The sequence below is a fragment of the Pan troglodytes genome, chromosome 2, assembly GCF_028858775.2.
Source record: "Pan troglodytes isolate AG18354 chromosome 2, NHGRI_mPanTro3-v2.0_pri, whole genome shotgun sequence".
Classification (NCBI taxonomy): domain Eukaryota; kingdom Metazoa; phylum Chordata; class Mammalia; order Primates; family Hominidae; genus Pan; species Pan troglodytes.
Window position 1 is genome coordinate 40,940,233 of NC_086015.1, and position 17,302 is coordinate 40,957,534.

General features: G+C 47.5%; 1 protein-coding gene across 1 annotated transcript in view; it reads right to left on the bottom strand.

Moving 5' to 3' along the window:
- Positions 1-15,749, bottom strand: part of TRANK1 (tetratricopeptide repeat and ankyrin repeat containing 1) — a 118,529-nt gene extending 102,780 nt beyond the window's left edge. Inside the window, exon 1 of the mRNA XM_009445153.5 lies at positions 15,451-15,749. Within this exon, the coding sequence (XP_009443428.3) occupies positions 15,451-15,473 (23 nt within the window). The 5' untranslated portion in view covers positions 15,474-15,749. The remainder of the gene's footprint in view (positions 1-15,450) is intronic.
- Between the last annotated feature and the right edge of the window lie 1,553 nt (positions 15,750-17,302).

The window sequence follows — 17,302 nt, forward strand, 5'->3', positions numbered from 1 at the left end:
GGCCTCCCAAAGTGCTGAGATTACAGGCGTGAATGACCGCCACCGGGCCTATAAAACATTAAATTGTTAAAGTCAGGTACTAACATGAAAGTAAGCACATCAATGGAACAAAGTAGAATATCCAGCAATAAATATATATAGTATAAAAAGCAGAAACACATGCCATATGTAATAAAAGTGGCTTTTTAAGCAAATTGAAAAAGAGTGAATCATTTGGTACAACTCACTAAACATCTGGAAAATAAGTTAAATTCCTACTTCACCCCATGTGGCAGGCCAAGTAATGAATTCCTCCAAAGACATCCAGATCCCTATCCCCAGAAACTATGAATATATTACATTACATGGTAAAAGGAACTTTACCGATGTAATTATGATTACAGACCATAAGCTAGGGATACTATCCCTGGATTATCAGGGTGAGCGCAATCTAATGACAAGAACTCTTTGACTGTGGCCCTGTGGCCAGAGTCAGACAGGCTCATGGAAAGACGAGGGCAAGGGAGATGCAGCAGATTGTTGTTGTTGTCGTTGTTGTTGTTGTTGTTGTTGTTGTTGTTTTGAGATGGAGTTTCACTCTTGTTGCCCAGGCTAGAGTGCAATGGCACAATCTCAGCTCACTACAACCTCAGCCTCCCAAGTAGCTGGGATTACAGGCATGTGCCACCACGCCCGGCTAGCTTTTTTTTGTATTTAGTAAAGACGGGGTTTCACCATGGTCAGGCTGGGCTCAAACTCCTGATGTCAGGTGATCCACCTGCCTCTGCCTCTCAAAGTGCTGGGATTATAGGCATGAACCACTTTGCCCAGCTGAGATGCAGCAGATTTGAAGCATGAAAAGGAGTGGGCCCATCACTGCAGGCCTTGAAGGCGGAGCAGGGAGGAGTGATGAGGAACATGGGTCACCTTAAGGAACAGAAGCTCCCAGCTGACAGTAAGAAAATGGGGACCTGAGTCTTACACCTACCAGGAACTGGATCCTGCCAACAACATGAGTGAGTCTGGAAGCAGGGGGTCTTTGCAGACTTTCCCGGTAGGAACTCAGCCAGCCAAAATCTTGGTTTTCGCCATGTGAAACCAGCCAAGCTAGCCCACACTTCTAACCTATGGACTGTGAGATAATAAATTAATGTTGTTTTAAGCCACTAAGTTTGTGGTCATTCATTATGGCAGCAATAGGAAACTAATACACATCATACACCAAAATTAGTTCCAAATGAATAAAAAAAGTCAGTGTGAAAATGATACCACAGCAATAAAAGGAACAAATTGCTGATAAAAACAGCAACATGAAGAATCTCAAAAAGTTTATGTTGAGCAAAAGAAGCCAGACAAAAGAACATAAACTGTGTGATTCCATTTACATGACATTCTATAACAGGCAAATCTAAGAAATCAGAACAGTGATTGCCAAAAAAAGAGAGGGGGACTGACTGGAAAGGGGTATCAGTGAACTTTCTGGAAGAATGGAAATGTGTATTTTGACATTGTGGTGGTGGCCACATAGGTGCATATGTTTGTTAAAACTCATTGAACAGTAACTTAAAATCTGTGCCGTTTATTACATGCAAATACCTCATTTTTTAAAAAGCACCGAGAAAAAGAAAAGCACTAACAGAAAATATAGGTACAGATTTTAGATAATCTTCAACCACTCTAGGAAGACATTCGGCAATACCTAACAAAGTGACACATACATATGGCCTTTGAAGCAGCAACTGACTCTACTTCTGGGAATGGATCTTACAGACTGACTGCATACATTGGAAATGGCAAATGTGTAAGATTATTCACTATCATGTTGCTGTAATAATAAAAGACTAGGACCAACCTTAAGACCCATCAACAGGGGACTGATTCAATAAATTAAAGTGCAGCACCCCCCCCAAAAAAACAAAATATTAATCAAGTGTTAAAAAAAAAAGAATGAAGACAGTTCTGTATATTGATCTAGGATAACCTCCAAAATATATTTGAAAAAGCAAATGCAGAACAGTGTTTATATTACATTCCCTTTTGTACAGAAAGGAAGAGAGGGGCTGAATAAGAATATCTATTAATATTTGCAACCAAGTACAGTGGCTTATGCTTGTAATCCCAGCACTCTGGGGAACCAAGGCAGGTGGATCACTTGAGCCCAGGAGTTCCAGACCAGCCTGGGCAACACAGTGAGACCTCATCTCTACAAAAAATGCAAAAATTAGCTGGGCATGGTGGCATGCACCTATAGTCCCAACTACTCAAGAGGCTGAGGCAGAAGGATCACTTGAGCCCAGGTCAAGGCTGCAGTTAGCCATGATCATGCCACTGCACTACAGGCTGGACAACACAGCAAGACCCTGTCACAAAAAGAAAGAAAGAAAGAAAGAATATACATTTGCATTTGCTTATATATGCATAAAGAAATTCTGGGCCAGGTGTGGTGGCTCACACTTGTAATCCCAGCACTCTGGGAGGCCAAGGTGGGAGGATCACTTAAGCTTAGGAGTTTGAGGTTACAGTGAGCTATGATTGCACCGCTGCACTGCAGCCTAGGTGACAGAGCAGGAAAATCTGTCTCTTAAAAAAAAAGTCTGGAAGGATCCCCTAGAAATAAAATTATTTACCCTTATTGGGAGGGTGGGGCAGAGAACACAGGAGAGAGACTTTTCTTCATAACCTTTTTATATATTGTTAGATTCTTGAATTACATAAAGTCAAAAGAGCTTTAGTGCAGTTTTATGTAATCTTCACATTTGAGGTCATTCTAATGATACCAAAAGCAGAAATCATAAAGAAAGTAACAGACATGAATCCATGAAAATTACAAACTCCTATATATCGAAAGGCACTGAAAATACTTTAAATCAACATGGTTATGCGTAGAGATTCACTGACATACTGCCATGGCGGATAAAGCAGTACAGCATCTGTCTATAGAAATGTTAAAAGCACAGCTGAGTGCAGTGGCTCACGCCTGTAATCCCAGCACTTTGGGAGGTGGAGGTGAGTGGATCACTTGAGATCAGGAGTTCAAGACCAGCCTGGCCAATGTGGTGAAACCCCGTCTCTACTAAAAATGCAAAACTAGCCAGGTGTGGTGCCTGTAATCCCAGCTACTGGGGAGCCTAAGGCAGGAGAATCGCTTGAACCTGGGAGGTGGAGGTCGCAGTGAGCTGAGATCGCACCACTGCACTCCAGCCTAGGCAACAGAGCGAAACTCCAACTCAAACAAACAAACAAACACACACACACACAAAGTATGAGTTAGAGCTATCAGAGTGTCAAAATATGCAGTTAAAGTGAATAAAGCAAACTGGAGAGCAATTTGGAGAGCAACTTAGAGAACGAGTTGAAGAGCTTAAGGATATATGTGTGTACGTACATTTCATCCATAGAGAGATTTCTGACTTAACAAACCAATAAGAGCAGTGATCTTTGGAGAGCAGATCTGGGAATGGGAAGATTGCTACTGAACTATGAGAAAGTACATTTTTCTGTTGTTTTAGGTCAGCTAATTTGTGGTAGTTTGTTTTTGCAGCCCTAAGAAACTAATACACCACCACTCTGAATATATTCACAGAATCATATAAATAGAAAAAATGCAATAAAGTGTGGGATATGATGAGGTTTCTCTTCAAATAGCTTGATCAATCCTTTATTCTTTAATTCATAGTACCCCCAAACCCCTTTTTCTCTTTTTTTCTTCCTTTCTGTCTTTGTTACATGTCCAGACATGCCATAGTACCAGGCGTTATCAGTACTAGCTCACATTCCTTTCCTTATTTGGAAAGAAGACTAGCTCTCTAGCTCATTGCAGACACCCCTTCCCCTTTCCCCTCTCTCCCTTACGTGCCCACCTTATCTTTAAAAAGTTCAAATGTTTAGCCAACCGGGATTAGTTTAGAATTTACGGCCTGAACCCGGCCAATGGGGAAAGGGTACAGGCGCACTTGCGTCAGGAATAAAGGCTCTCGTGCCCCTTTGTTCAGGTGTGCTGTCATGGCGACTGGACAAGGAGGCACCCCTCTGAGCAAAGTAAAATTGCTTTGCTAAGAATCCTCTGTTTGAGTGTTCAATCTCCTTAGGATTTTGAATGTTATTCCCAACAAAAGTGAGATGATTGGACTACAATTTCTAGAGCAAGGAACCCAAAGCTCAGAGATTAGGAGGCCTTGAGCCAGGCCACACAGCAATGAGCACCAGAGGTGAAACCCAGGCTTATCTCCTAGCATCCACCCCAGCACCCTGGTCCACACTACCTGTCACCTGCCATTTCTGGGTGGGCAGGAAAGACAGGCCTAGATCCCAGGGCTTGCTTCTGGTTCATGATGTTTCAGGTTAATGGGATATGGGCCATGGTGATCCCTGCATGTTATTTGAGTGTAATCCCTGCAACATTTACAGAACCTTTGCTTTGTTTACCCAGTGAGGAGAAAATATTTGGTAAAAACATAGCCCTAGTATTTGTCTGTTTTTCAAAGGGGTTCCCTGAAATTACTAATCAATTAAGCAGCTACAGCTGAGAAAGTCTGTGGGACTCAAGACCTTGCCCCACTTCCCAAGCTAAGATAGGCTGTGAGGATGAGGCATGGGACAGGTCAGCACTGTGATGTCTGGAAATAGCCCCAACTCTTTCCACTGTGATTGTTCCTTTAGGAAACAGGGCACTTGCTCAGGGGCCCTAAGAAACCCTTTTCAGCTGGAGGGCAATGTCACCATGGTAGGCATGCTCTAGATGGCTGCTCAGCTCACTGCAAAGGCCTTCCAGGGGAGAGCCAAGGTACACAGAGGCAGGCCAGGGCCTTGTGTGTGCTCCATGGGCCAGACCTGCCAGGACAAGGCCCTTTCCTGGGAGTTTCTTAACTAGAACTTTGGGAAGAGTCCCCTTGCGTTGGAAACTGAGATAGGAGGCTCCAGAGGGTTGCAGCCTTACTTCCTACCCTGAGAAGAAGCCAACTTCTGGGGTAAAAGAATATAATGCCTGTGCCCAGAGAAAAGAAAGGCAGAAAGCGGGGCTCCTACAGCCCCCAAATTCCACATCCCATTGCCCTGAGGCCCAGCTGCTGCCTACCCCTTCCTTGGTTACTAAGCACCCTTCAAGAACTTTCCTCCTTCTGTCTAAATCGTTTGAGTTGTTTTTTCTCTCATTCATTAAAAACGAGGGAAGCAAGGAAAAGTGACCTGCCTGTTTCATCCTTCTCTACAGCTGCACATTAGACAAGGGTCTATAATACCAGGGGTGTCCTACCCTCACCCCGCCCTGGGTATCTCTGGTCACAGTATTCCTTCCTGTAGTACCTGACAAGGCCTCAGAATCCTTTGTGAAACATTCATTCCAGGTGGCCACAAGTTCACGCCCCAGATGAATCCTATGTGCCATTCCCAGTTTACATGACAACAAAGACTTGAGCCAAAAATCAACTTGTGCATTTAAGCACAAGCATCCAGAATGTCCTAACTAGAAAACAACAAGCCAAAGACACACAGTCAGCTGTTCTCGAGCTCATTCCCAGCTTGCCTCCCTTAGGAGGCATGCAGGCCCCAGAATAGCTATCCCTGAGTTGGGTTCACACACACCCTCCAGAGGTATCTTCCTTGCCAGGCTGGATTACTGCAAAATTGGCCTTTTCATTGCTCTCCCTGGCCCACCCTCACCCAGCTCCAGCATGGCCTCTTCACCACAATCTGTAAGACAGTCCCCAAGACCATCAGATCATGCGCTATGTGTCCAGATTAAAAAAGACCCCAAGATCACCCAGGCCCCCAACCCCATCTGCCTCCCAGCACAATTTCTATGAACATCAGCTCTTCCCCAAGGGACTTGCAGATTCTCTGGGCCCTTCTCCCTCCCTCCACTTTAACCCCCTCCAAACCTCATGGTCTCCCTGCATGCCCACCCCGGGAGGGTGAGGGGCCACAGTCACTGCTGCTGCTCTTAACGCACCTCTATAAGGTCCTGTGTGTAGCTTTTATACCACTTAATCCCCTGAATTATGATTTACTCGTTCTTTTGCCATATATTTCCCACCGTGCCTCTATGTTTGGGGCACTGTGCTGGTCTCGACAGCTCTGTGCCAGACACTAATTTGTTTTACTGCTTTCCTTAGAAGAAGCCTGAATTCTTTTTTTTTTTTTTTTTTTTTTTTGAGATGGAGTTTTGCTCTCGTTGCCCAGGCTGGAATGCAATGGCGCAATCTCAACTCACTGCAACCTCTGTCTCCCGGGTTCAAGTGATTCTCCTGTCTCAGCCTCCCGAGTAGCTGGGATTACAGGCACATGTCACCACACTCAGCTATTTTTGTATTTTTAGTGAGATGTGGCTTCATATTGTTCAGGCTGGTCTTGAACTCCTTACCTGAGGTGATCCGCCCATCTCGGCTTCCCAAAGGGCTGGGATTACAGGCGTGAGCCACCGCACACGGCCAAAGCCTGAATTCTTAAGGCAAAAACTAAGTCTTAGTAAGTCTTACTATTTCTGCAACCCAAGGGCTCAGCATTTGTTGCATGAATAAATGATTCTCTGGCCACTTCTTACTTATCAGAGGCAGATGATTAAGCTAGAGGACTAGAAAAGGAATAAAAGTTTGGGAGATTTAATTCAAACTAGATTATTTCACTGGTGGTATTGGATTTCTGGCCATTTCCTGTAAAGCCAGGTGGTTTTGTTACTTGGGGAAAACAAAGGGAAAAGGTGTATACAAATTAATAAGCACCTGTTGAGAATCTAATGGTCAGCAAACAAGGTAACATATCCCCGTGAGCAATTCTAGTCCTGGAGATTCGAAAATGCTAAAAGCTAAGAACAATCCTGGAGGATCAGTAATTCCTAGCTTTTTGGAACTGGAAAACAGTAGCATTTGCACACACAAAAAAGAAAAGGGATAGGTGTGGTGGGCCACGCCTGTAATCCCAGCACTTCGGGAGGCCAAAGTGGAAGGATGGCTTGAGTCCAGGAATTCAATACCAGCCTGGGCAACATAGCGAGATCACATCTCTACAAAAAAATTAAAAGTTAGCCAGGCATGGTGGTGTATGCCTGTAGTCCCAGCTACTCAAGAGACTTAGGTGAGAGGATCATTTGAGACGGAAGAGGTCAAGCCTGCAGTGAGCTGTGATCACACCACTGCACTCCAGCCTGGGTGACAGAGTGAGATCCTCTGTCTCAAAAAAAGAAAAAAAAAAAAAAGGAAATTGAAGGGAATCTAAGATAGGGTTGCCAACACTTAATTTTGCCAAAAAAGAACTTTTTTAAAAAGTACCAACTACGCCCCAATAATTTCACAAAAGGAGGAACATTTTAACTCCAAAAAAAAAGGATGAAGAGTGTAAACTCAGGCTAAAAACAGCCATTCTCGAGGAAGGATGAGCTGAGAGCCTCGCCTCACATTTTAGTCATGGACAGCGTGCAGATGAGATGGGCCTTGAAAGACAGATGATGGTTCCAACTCCGAAAACCAAGCCAGGAAAATGCTCAAGAAATACTGCTAAAGGGCAGACAGGCCGGCATGATGGCTCACACCTGTAATCCCAGCACTTTGGGAGACTGAGGCGGGTGGATCACCTGAGGTCAGAAGTTCGAGACTGGCCTGGCCAACATGATGAAATCCTGTCTCTACTAAAAATACAAAAATTAGCCAGGCATGGGCACATGTCTGTAATCACAGCTACTCTGGAGGCTGAGGCAGAATTGCTTGAGCCCGGGAGGCGGAGGTTGCCGTGAGCCGAGATCATGCCACTGCACTCCAGCCTGGGTGACAGAGCTAGGTTCCGTCTCAAAAAATATATAAATAAATAAATGGCAAAGACAGATCAATTTCAACTTCTGGGTCTGAAGTGGAGTCTCAGTCATTCAACCTCCAAAGAGGAGACCCTAAGGCATCCCTCCCTTTGTGTAGCTAGTGGTAGACACATGATTTCTCCTCAGTGTGCCACAGGCTATTGTTTTTCCAGATCATTATTTGGATGAATAGTTTAAGGCAGCTGCATGATAACAAGTAAAGTGTATTCAGCACTTACTATGTGCCCAGCCCTGTCCTAAACCCATCTCAAGCATCTTCTCACTGAATGTCTTTAAGAATGCCAGGAGGTACAAATATCCCAATTTCACAGATCAGGAAATAGATTTACACAAAATGAAGGGACTTCTCCAAGCAAGGAACAAACTTAAGTCTGATATAAAAATCTGTGTTAACAACCCATAGGACAGAAGAGGTGTACAAAGAGTAAAGGTTATTGGGAAAATCAGAAAAGGGGCCTTTAAAATTAAAATCAAATTCCTGCAAAAGCCAGCCCAAAGAATAACCAATAAGTTAGCATTCCACAATGTCTCAAGACAAATGATTTAGTTAAGCATCAGCCAACCACAGATTACTCATAAATATCGACTTAGGTATCTGTGCTAGGCCTAGGCTGCCCAATAACTGCCATTTTTCCTTCATGGTCCCCATTGTTTATGCAGAGTGTCCCAGGAACTATGAAGTTGGGAGCAGCCCCGAAAAGGGAGTACACCAGGCACTCCAGTGACAGCCATTAAACAAAGATGTTTTCTAATCAAAGGAGAACTTGGGCTTTGATAATAGCAGCCCAGGCATCTCCCCACCCAGAACCTTCTCCAAGCCTCTATGTAGCATTTAAATGCTAACTAATGCCCTTCATTCCACCTCCCAACCCCAAGACCACAGCAATTTGCTTCCTCCTCAATCTGAGGGGCAAGTCAAACCCAGCAGAGAGGTGAAAACACCGTTCACTGCTGCATGGGGAGGGTCTGGAGGTATCCAGGAGCTCCCCATAGACAAAACAATCTCCCATGGACAAGGACATCTGAAGGGTGGCCCCTTAACAGCACTGGGAGAATCGGAGTTCTAGCCTCTGGGTTTTTTTGTTTGTTTGTTTGTTTGTTTTGTTTTTTTGAGAGGGAGTCTCTCTCTGTCACCCAGGCTGGAGTGCAGTGGCCTGGTCTCGGCTCACTGCAACCTCCGCCTCCTGGGTTCAAGCGATTCTCCAGCCTCAGCCTCCTGAGTAGCTGGGATTACAGGCGCCCGCCACCATGCCCAGCTAATTTTTGTATTTTTAGTAGAGACAGGGTTTCACCATGTTGGCCAGGCTGGTCTCAAACTCCTGACCTCATGATCCGCCCACCTCAGCCTCCCAAAGTGCTGGGATTACAGGCGTGAGCCACCAGGCCCAGCCATTCTAGCCTCTGTTCTAACACTAGTTCATAGTTTCCTGATATATACATAGAGACTTGAACTTTACCTTGAAAAAACTGTGGACTTTGGCCAGGCTGAAAGATGTATTTATCCACACTCCCAGCCTCCAGAGTCAAAACTTCTAAATAAAACACAGAGCTGGCTGGGTGTGATAGCTCACACCTGTAATCCCAGCACTCTGGGAGGCCGAGGTGGGAGGATTGCCTGAGCTCAGCAGTTCGAGACCAGCCTGGAAAACATGGTGAAATCTGATTTCTACCAAAATACAAAAAATTTAGCGGAGGGTGGTGGCGCGTGCCTATAGTCTCAGCTACTCAGGAGGCTGAGGCAGGAGAATCACTTGAGCCCAGGAGGCAGAGGCTGCAGTGAGCCTAGATCGTGCCACCATACTCCAGCCTGGGCAACAGAGCGAGAATCCGTCTCAAAAAAAAAAAATACAAAAATACAAAAATTAGTCGGGTGTTGTGACACATGCTGGTAATTGCAGCTTCTTGAGAGTCTGAGGCAGGAGAATCGCTGGAACCCAGGAGGTGGAGGATGCAGTGAGCTGAGATCGCACCACTGTACTCCAGCGTGGGCAACAGAGCGAAACCCCGTCTCATAAATAAATAAATAAATAAATAAATAAATAAATAACACAGAGCTGTGTGTATACACAGGCACACAAACATATTTTCCATGGCCTCTACCCTCATGTAGAATAAAGCCCGAATAGTTCAGATTCCCATTCTAACATATACACACACACACACACACACACACACGCCTCTACTTACCTTTCTAGTATTCTCTAACACTATGTGCCCACCATGTTTTAGCCACATGACCACAAATTCATGTGGCTCCCTCCCATTCACATGACTTTGCACAGCAGTGTTAACAGGGCTGGGACTAGTCCCAAAAGGAAGATACAAGGATATGAGTGTTTTCCTCATAGAAGAGAAAATCCAGAAATCTGGGATCAAGTCCCACTGTTCTCTCTTTCAGGCCTGGTGTCAGGTGGTAAATTCACTTAATTTCTAGGCCTCAGTTTCCTTACTGGAAAACAAGGACAGTATCACATACATGACTGGAATCCTTGTTTCCTCACACAGTCAACAAATATTGATTGGTGCCTACTGTGTACCAGGTACTCTGTCTGCTAGATGCTTGAGCTATGTGAAACAGCAACAATAACAAAAAACACTGCTGCCCCTTCATGAAGCTCACATTCCAGTACAGGTACATCTGTAAAATGGTACTTGCTCAAAATATTTATGTGGGAATTAAATATAATAATATATGAAACACAACTCAGAGGCTGGCACAGGGTAAACTATTATTATTATGTTGATGTTTAGGGTCCAAGCCCTTTTGTTCACTTTTTTTTTTTCTTTTGAGACGGAGTCATGCTTTGTAGCCCAGGCTTGAGTGCAGTGGTGCAATCTCGGCTCACTGCAACCTCCACCTCCCGGGTTCAAGCGATTCTCCTGCCTCAGCCTCCCGAGTAGCTAGGACTACAGGTGTGCACCACCATGCCTGGCTAATTTTTTTATTTTTTAATGGAGACAGGGTTTCACCGTGTTGGCCAGGCTGGTCTCGAACCACAGACCTCAGGTGATCTACCCGCCTCAGCCTCCCAAACTGCTGGGATTACAGGCATGACCCACCGCGCCTGGCCCACCATTATTCTTAGTAAGAAGCTGCTCCTTGGCCGGGCGCAGTGGCCCAAGCCTGTAATCCCAGCACTTTGGGAGGCCGAGGCAGGTGGATCACGAGGTCAGGAGATCGAGACCATCCTGGCTAACACGGTGAAACCCTGTCTCTACTAAAAAAGTACAAAAAAATTAGCCGGGCGTGGTGGCAGGCGCCTGTAGTCCTAGCTACTTGGGAGGCTGAGGCAGGAGAATGGCGTGAACCTGGGAAGCAGAGCTGGCAGTGAGCTGAGATCGTGCCACTGCACTCCAGCCTGGGCGACAGAGCGAGAATCTGTTTCAAAAAAAAAAAAGAAGCTGCTCCTTTAATCTGGAATGTCCCTCTCTTCCACCTGGCAATCCTAATCTGCCTGCTAGAAGTGCTCTCCACCTGTTTAGGTACAGCTCAAAACTGACCTCCCATACTTCTTCTGGGAAGGATTCAGGAGCTGGGAAGTCTCTTCGAGTGCTTGTCTGCACCTCCACTAATCCTTTCCCACAGCTCTACATGACATTAACTCCGTTCTATCACAATTAGCAGAGCCTATGTCTTATATATTTACATCCTCCATACCCAATATGGACCCTTGGATATATCTGAGGAGCAGAACTGACTTGAAAAACAAAAAGCAAGAAGGGGTGAGAAAAGGCAAGAAGAAAGACCATATTAGAGAAACAGTCTGGGGGCCAGATTATAGATGGCCTTAGTACCTGGCCAATGAGTTCAGGCCAATGAGTCCCTAGAAGTCATCAATGATTGAGCCTCCAGGTAGAGTGAACCTTCATGGGCAGAAGATGAGCTAGTCTAAGGGTGAGCAAAAATGATTGCCCTGGTGGCCACAGCTGAACATGAAGGATGAGCCCATCCAATGTCAAGGCTGCTGTCTGAGCATTCTTGACCCAGTGAATGAAGATCACCCAATATAGTGCTATAATTCTCTATATTTTATGTGTTGTGCACTACTGGCCTGGTTTCCTCCAAAATCCATCACTGATTTTTAGGACCGGGAATACTGCCCTCTTTCCAAGTGCTAGGAGGACCCAGTGCTTAAAAAATAAAAAATCCCAATCAAAATGTTGCTGGAACTTCAAAGACAGATATAGCTAAACCCAGAGTTGGCTTGGCTCCAAAAGACACACAGGGAGTCCCACCAGCCCACCAGGCTCACAGGAGCTCACACAAGCATGCTATGGTGAGCACAGGGTAGGTACTGTGAGGCTCAGCATCTAAGCAAAAGATGGAATTGATTCAGGTAAACGGAGTCCAGGGTATCTTAGGCAAAGGTCATTCACATTTCCAGATTTTCAACAAAAACAAACAAGGCAATACTTATGCAATTTTAGACCAAGAAAAATGTCTGCTCTGGCAGAATGAACCTTGCTAACCTAAGGAGTGACCAAAGGAGTAATCACTCTTGGCTGGGCACTGTGACATTTTTGTGTTCCAAAGATGCCTGTTTATCTGGCTCAATACTTTCTTTTTTAAAGGTTAAACTTAACCATTCTCCCCATCGCTGTAACCAGCCCTACTATCAGTCTTTGCTGTAACTGTTACAGTGTCATCTTTGCTGCCCCAAGTCTTTCTTTCCTGTAAAGATTTCTTACAAGGGTGCTTTTGGCCTTGGGAACCTCAGGCAGCACTCCAAGGAAATTTGTTTTAAAAGCAGTGAGCCTGCAGTCACTCTGAGGGCAAAGCACTGACATGTCAGCCCCACCTCCCCATCTGGAAATGCAGTGGAGGGTTCATTCCTCAAGGTCAAGAAAACCAACACCACATACTTGATAATGGCCAGAGAGGCCCACACCTCAACCTCCACTTCAGTTCTTAAAATCCTCCTCTTCAGATCACTTTACCTTCCCCAAACAGGAGGACTGCAGGCTCTACTTGGCTGCCAAAATAATCTTCATCCCCAAAAGCAAAGATAAAATAATGAGGGCATATACTATAGAAATGGGTCTTTGGTAGTAACTTCAGGAAAACAGAAGCAACCAGCAAATAGAAGTTTAATATTTCCACAAGGCCAGTCTCTATTTGGTTCCTGAGAGCCATGGACTGGGAAGTCAAGAGATAAGTTGTCTAATCCCAGATCTAACACTAACTCATTGGTAATGACTAACAAGTGATGGCCTTTCTGGGCCTTAATTTCTTCATCTATAAAATGATCGTGGTCCAGCTCTTGATTGCAGCTGTGAAATTCTGAGACAAGACCCAAAGAATCCTTTTAGAAAACTATGAATCCAAGGCTGCAGTAGGGTTGCAGCATCTTCCTTTCTTCTTCCTCAAAAAAAAAAAAAAAAAAAAAAAAAAGAACAGGAGCTATTATGCCCCTACCTCCCTAGCATTTACACCAGGCCCCACTGGGATCCATGCAGGAGGCCAGCTCTCTGTGGACACATAGCCAGAACCAAAGTAACCAGAAGCATCTGCGGTCTGTCTTTGTAGATGGTACTGGCTTGAACCACACAGCCACGTCCTACAGTATTCTAATCACTCAAGGATGAATTTCAGTCTACTTCATCACTCCTACACCAAGTCCTCACTTCCAAAGTCAACTCCCCTGTGAAATGCTGACGGTCTCCTCATACTCTGGGAGAGTGGCGGAAACAGAACCTGCAGTTGCCCCATAAAGCTGGTCAGTCGGTCATAAAGTGAGGTTAACAATTTATGACCCGCTTTAAAAAAAAAAAAAAAAAACATAGAATGGGCCGGCGTGGTGGCTCTGGCGTGTAATCCCAGCACTCTGGCAGGCAGAAGCGGGTGGATCACTTGAGATCAGGAGTTTGAGACCAGCATGGCCAACATGGCGAAACACCGTCTCCACTAAAAATACAAAAATTAGTCAGGCTTGGTGGCGCCCCACCCCGGCCCCCCGTAATCCCAGCTATTTCGGAGGCTGCGGCAGGAGAATCGCTTGAACCCAGGAGGCGGAGGCGCAGTGAGCCGAGATCGCCTCATTGCACTCCAGCCTGGGTGACAGAGCGAGAATCCCTCTGGTAGGGGGTGGGGGGAGGGAATAGAATGGAAAATATCATTGTGCCTCACCCTGTAGAAAGAATAACTATACCATGAAGCTCTTGCTGCAATTTTACATGTGTATGTGTGTGTGTATATATGTATATATAATATTACACACATATTATGCATATATACATTATATACATATAGGTGGGTGGGTGTGGGTCTTGATCGAAAAAAGACCTAGAAACCCATACATAGGCCAGTGGCAGTGGGATGCGACTCTGGGAGTGAATGCCACACACACCTATCCCACCTCTACCCACCCCCCCCACCCCCCGCAGAGGATGCAAAAGCCAACAAAGAGCATATGAACTCAAGCACCTATCCTCCAATCCTACAAAACAGACCTGCCTGGAAAACAGTTGAAACAAACTCCTGACCACCGTCCCCGCCCTCCAACACACACACGGTAGTACTTTTTTTTTTTTTCTATAAAGGACCAAACAGGATGCCATCCGGATAACAGCCTTATATCAAAAAGGATCCTGGAACCCAAAACGCTCAGCACGAGGGAGCAGGAGAGCATACCTACGCTGGGAACACAAGGCTTTAATCCCAGCTATTCCTTCCCGCATAAGGACTAATTGAGCCAGCAGCAACTGGGCTGGAGCAGATCGGGGAACTAGAGACCTCAGAGCCCCATTCTCTTTCTGCTTCTTAAATTTTTTTTTCTTTTATTTTCTAAATTGCACACTTCCATAAAAATTTTCCTAGGAAGCACCAAAGCTTTCAATTGCCCAGAAACACCCCGATCTGGGAGAAAAGGTGGCTTGCGCTGCACGTCAAAGATGGGCTCTATCTCAGCCGGGTTGCAAGTGCACAGGGCTCCCCGCGGGACGGAGACAGGGATTTGGGAGGAAACGCAACGCGCCTCCCAGGCAACACACTCCGAGCTCCGGTTCGGAAACGCTCCAAGGCAGAAGCAAGGGCTTCTAAGGGCTCCGCTTCCCAGCCTTGGGTCCCTACTACTACCTTGCCCCTAGACTCGGTGAGCCCAGGCTGATGGACCGTGCAGTCCAGTTTGAGCCAGCCCAGCAGCCCTCAATCGGGCGGGCAGGGAAGAAGGCCTCCTACTGCCGGGAAGAGGCCAGCGCGCTCCAAGTTCCCCGCAAATTCCGCCCTTCCCGCCTGGCACGGTTCCCTTGCACCGCTGTGCTCCGCTCCCGGGCGCCTGCCCGCCAAGAATGCTTGCCCCGGGGGCGCGTTCGCTGGTCAGGAACGTGTCGGCAGCCCCCGGGAACCCCTGAGGATGCGGAGGTGGGCCCGAGAGCTGCGGCTTCGATGCCGGGGTGGGAGCTAGGCAGGCCGCGCGCCGCCGCAGTCCTGTCGCAGCGCGTGCCCTGGTCCCTCCGGACCGAAAAGGCCGAAGCCGTCCCCAGCGACCGACCCCGCGCAACTGGCTCGGGTCTGCACCTAGATGGCTGTGGGCCCCACAGGGATGGCCCGGCGGGCCCGTTCGGCCGCTACCTCAGGGTCGCCAGTCCCCGCGCGCGGCCGCCTCCCGCCAGGAAGGGTGGCGGGCCCGGAAGGCCAGAGATGCCCCCGTGCTTCCCGCGCCGCTACGCACCTAGCTGCCCGCGGGTCCCACATGGCTGCGGCCGGAGGGTCCGCACCAGGACCGCCGCCGCCTCGGGAAGCGCTTCCCTGTGGGCAGGGCGCGGCGGGCAGTGCGGAAGCCCGAAAGCTACCGGAGCCCGGGGCAGGGGCGGCGCGATGCAGAGGCGGCGCTCGGGGGCCCCCAGCTGCCTGCGGCTCGGCTACCCAGCCGCGATCAGAGGGGGCGGGGGGCGCAGGAACCCCGGCGTCCGGGCGGTGTGCAGCCGCAGACCTATTCCAAGTTTCCACGTAGTTGCGAGAGCCCAAAAACTGTCACGTGCACGTCGCTGCTGAGTGGGAGGAGGTGTTTGTCATCGCGTTCAAAAGGGGCGTTTCGGTGTCTCCCATCATGCAAGCGAGGGCTCCAATGGTATGGCTCTCGGCCGCCTTTGAAAAACGAGTGCTTCGAACCCTTTACCAGGAGGGACTAGGCGCACAACCACCTCCGACACTCCTCGGGCATGCGAGAATTCGGCTTTCCTTAGTGGGGCCCATCAATGTTGTCCGGGAGGTAAAGAAAGTGATCGGCCAACGGCCTCAGCGTGGGTTTTCTCCTTCCCTCGTTCCTCCCTCCAACAAAGGACGTACGGAAAACAAGCCCCCTAGCTCCTACAGAGGAGGAGCTCAGGAGTCGGGCGAATATCAAGTACTTACTGTGTGCTTGCCCCTCCACTCTGGGGAGGCTGGGGGTCCGGGAGTGAAGAGGGCAGCGAGACCGCGGGCTGCTCCACGCTCACCGTCGTGTCCATGGAGAGTAAGTGCGCACAGGCCTGAGCGGGCAACCAAATGAGGATCTTGCCTTCTCCTTCCACCTCCCCAGTGATGATCCACAGAGTAGTGGGTTGGAGAGGACCACCTCTGGCTGCTACCTCCCCAGCGGTTCTCGGCCTAGGGAGCCGGTTTGGTCTTCACAGCTTCTCTGGGCCTGGGAGTACTTTCCTACACACCAGAGAATCCACCCAATCAGAGAGCTAAGCCCGCCGCCCTCCCCTGGGGCAAGGTTCGGCCTACACTGCATCCCGGTGGTTCGCCCATCCTTCTGGGGGACCACCACACCAGGCTGCCTGGTGGCAGGGAGGACACCACCAGAGCTTTAGTGAGGGGGACCACACATTTCAGCGAAACAGAGAGGCTTTGGTAACACGTGGACACACCTAAGGCACACAGTGTACTTCTCTCCACTGGTCATTCTGAGTTGTGAACTAGTCTCAGTCTAGCTAGTGGTCTCCTTGCTTCTAGAATCTCACAGAGATTTCTGTGCATTGATCTTCCCCAAACATCAGGATGAATCACGTACAGTTCAAAAGCCATCAGTGGCACTCCATTGTCTCCTAGAGATCAGGTTAGGTAGCCAGGCATTTGAGATTCTTCTTCACAGTCTTACCCCACATTTCCAATCTTAGCTTCCTCATGCAAACTCTATACTGCAGTGCTTCCCAACCTTAGTTACACAATAGAATCACCTGGGGAGCTTAAAAACAAAAACAAGGCCGGTCGGGTGGCTCACACCTGTAATCCCAGCACTTTGGAAGCCTGAGGCAGGCGGATCACCTGAGGTGGGGAGTTTGAGACCAGCCTGACCAACATGGAGAAACCCCATCTCTACTAAAAATACAAAAAAAAAAAAAACCCAAAAATATGCATATGTTTGGCTTTTACTCCCAAATTGTCTAATTGACATGGGCGTCAGGAATTTTTGTTTTTGTTTTTGTTTTGAGACAGTCTCGCTCTGTTGTTCAGGTATTCTCCTGCCTCAGCCTCCTGAGTAGCTGGGATTACAGGTGCCCACCGCCTTGCCCGGCTGAATTTTTTAGATTTTTAGT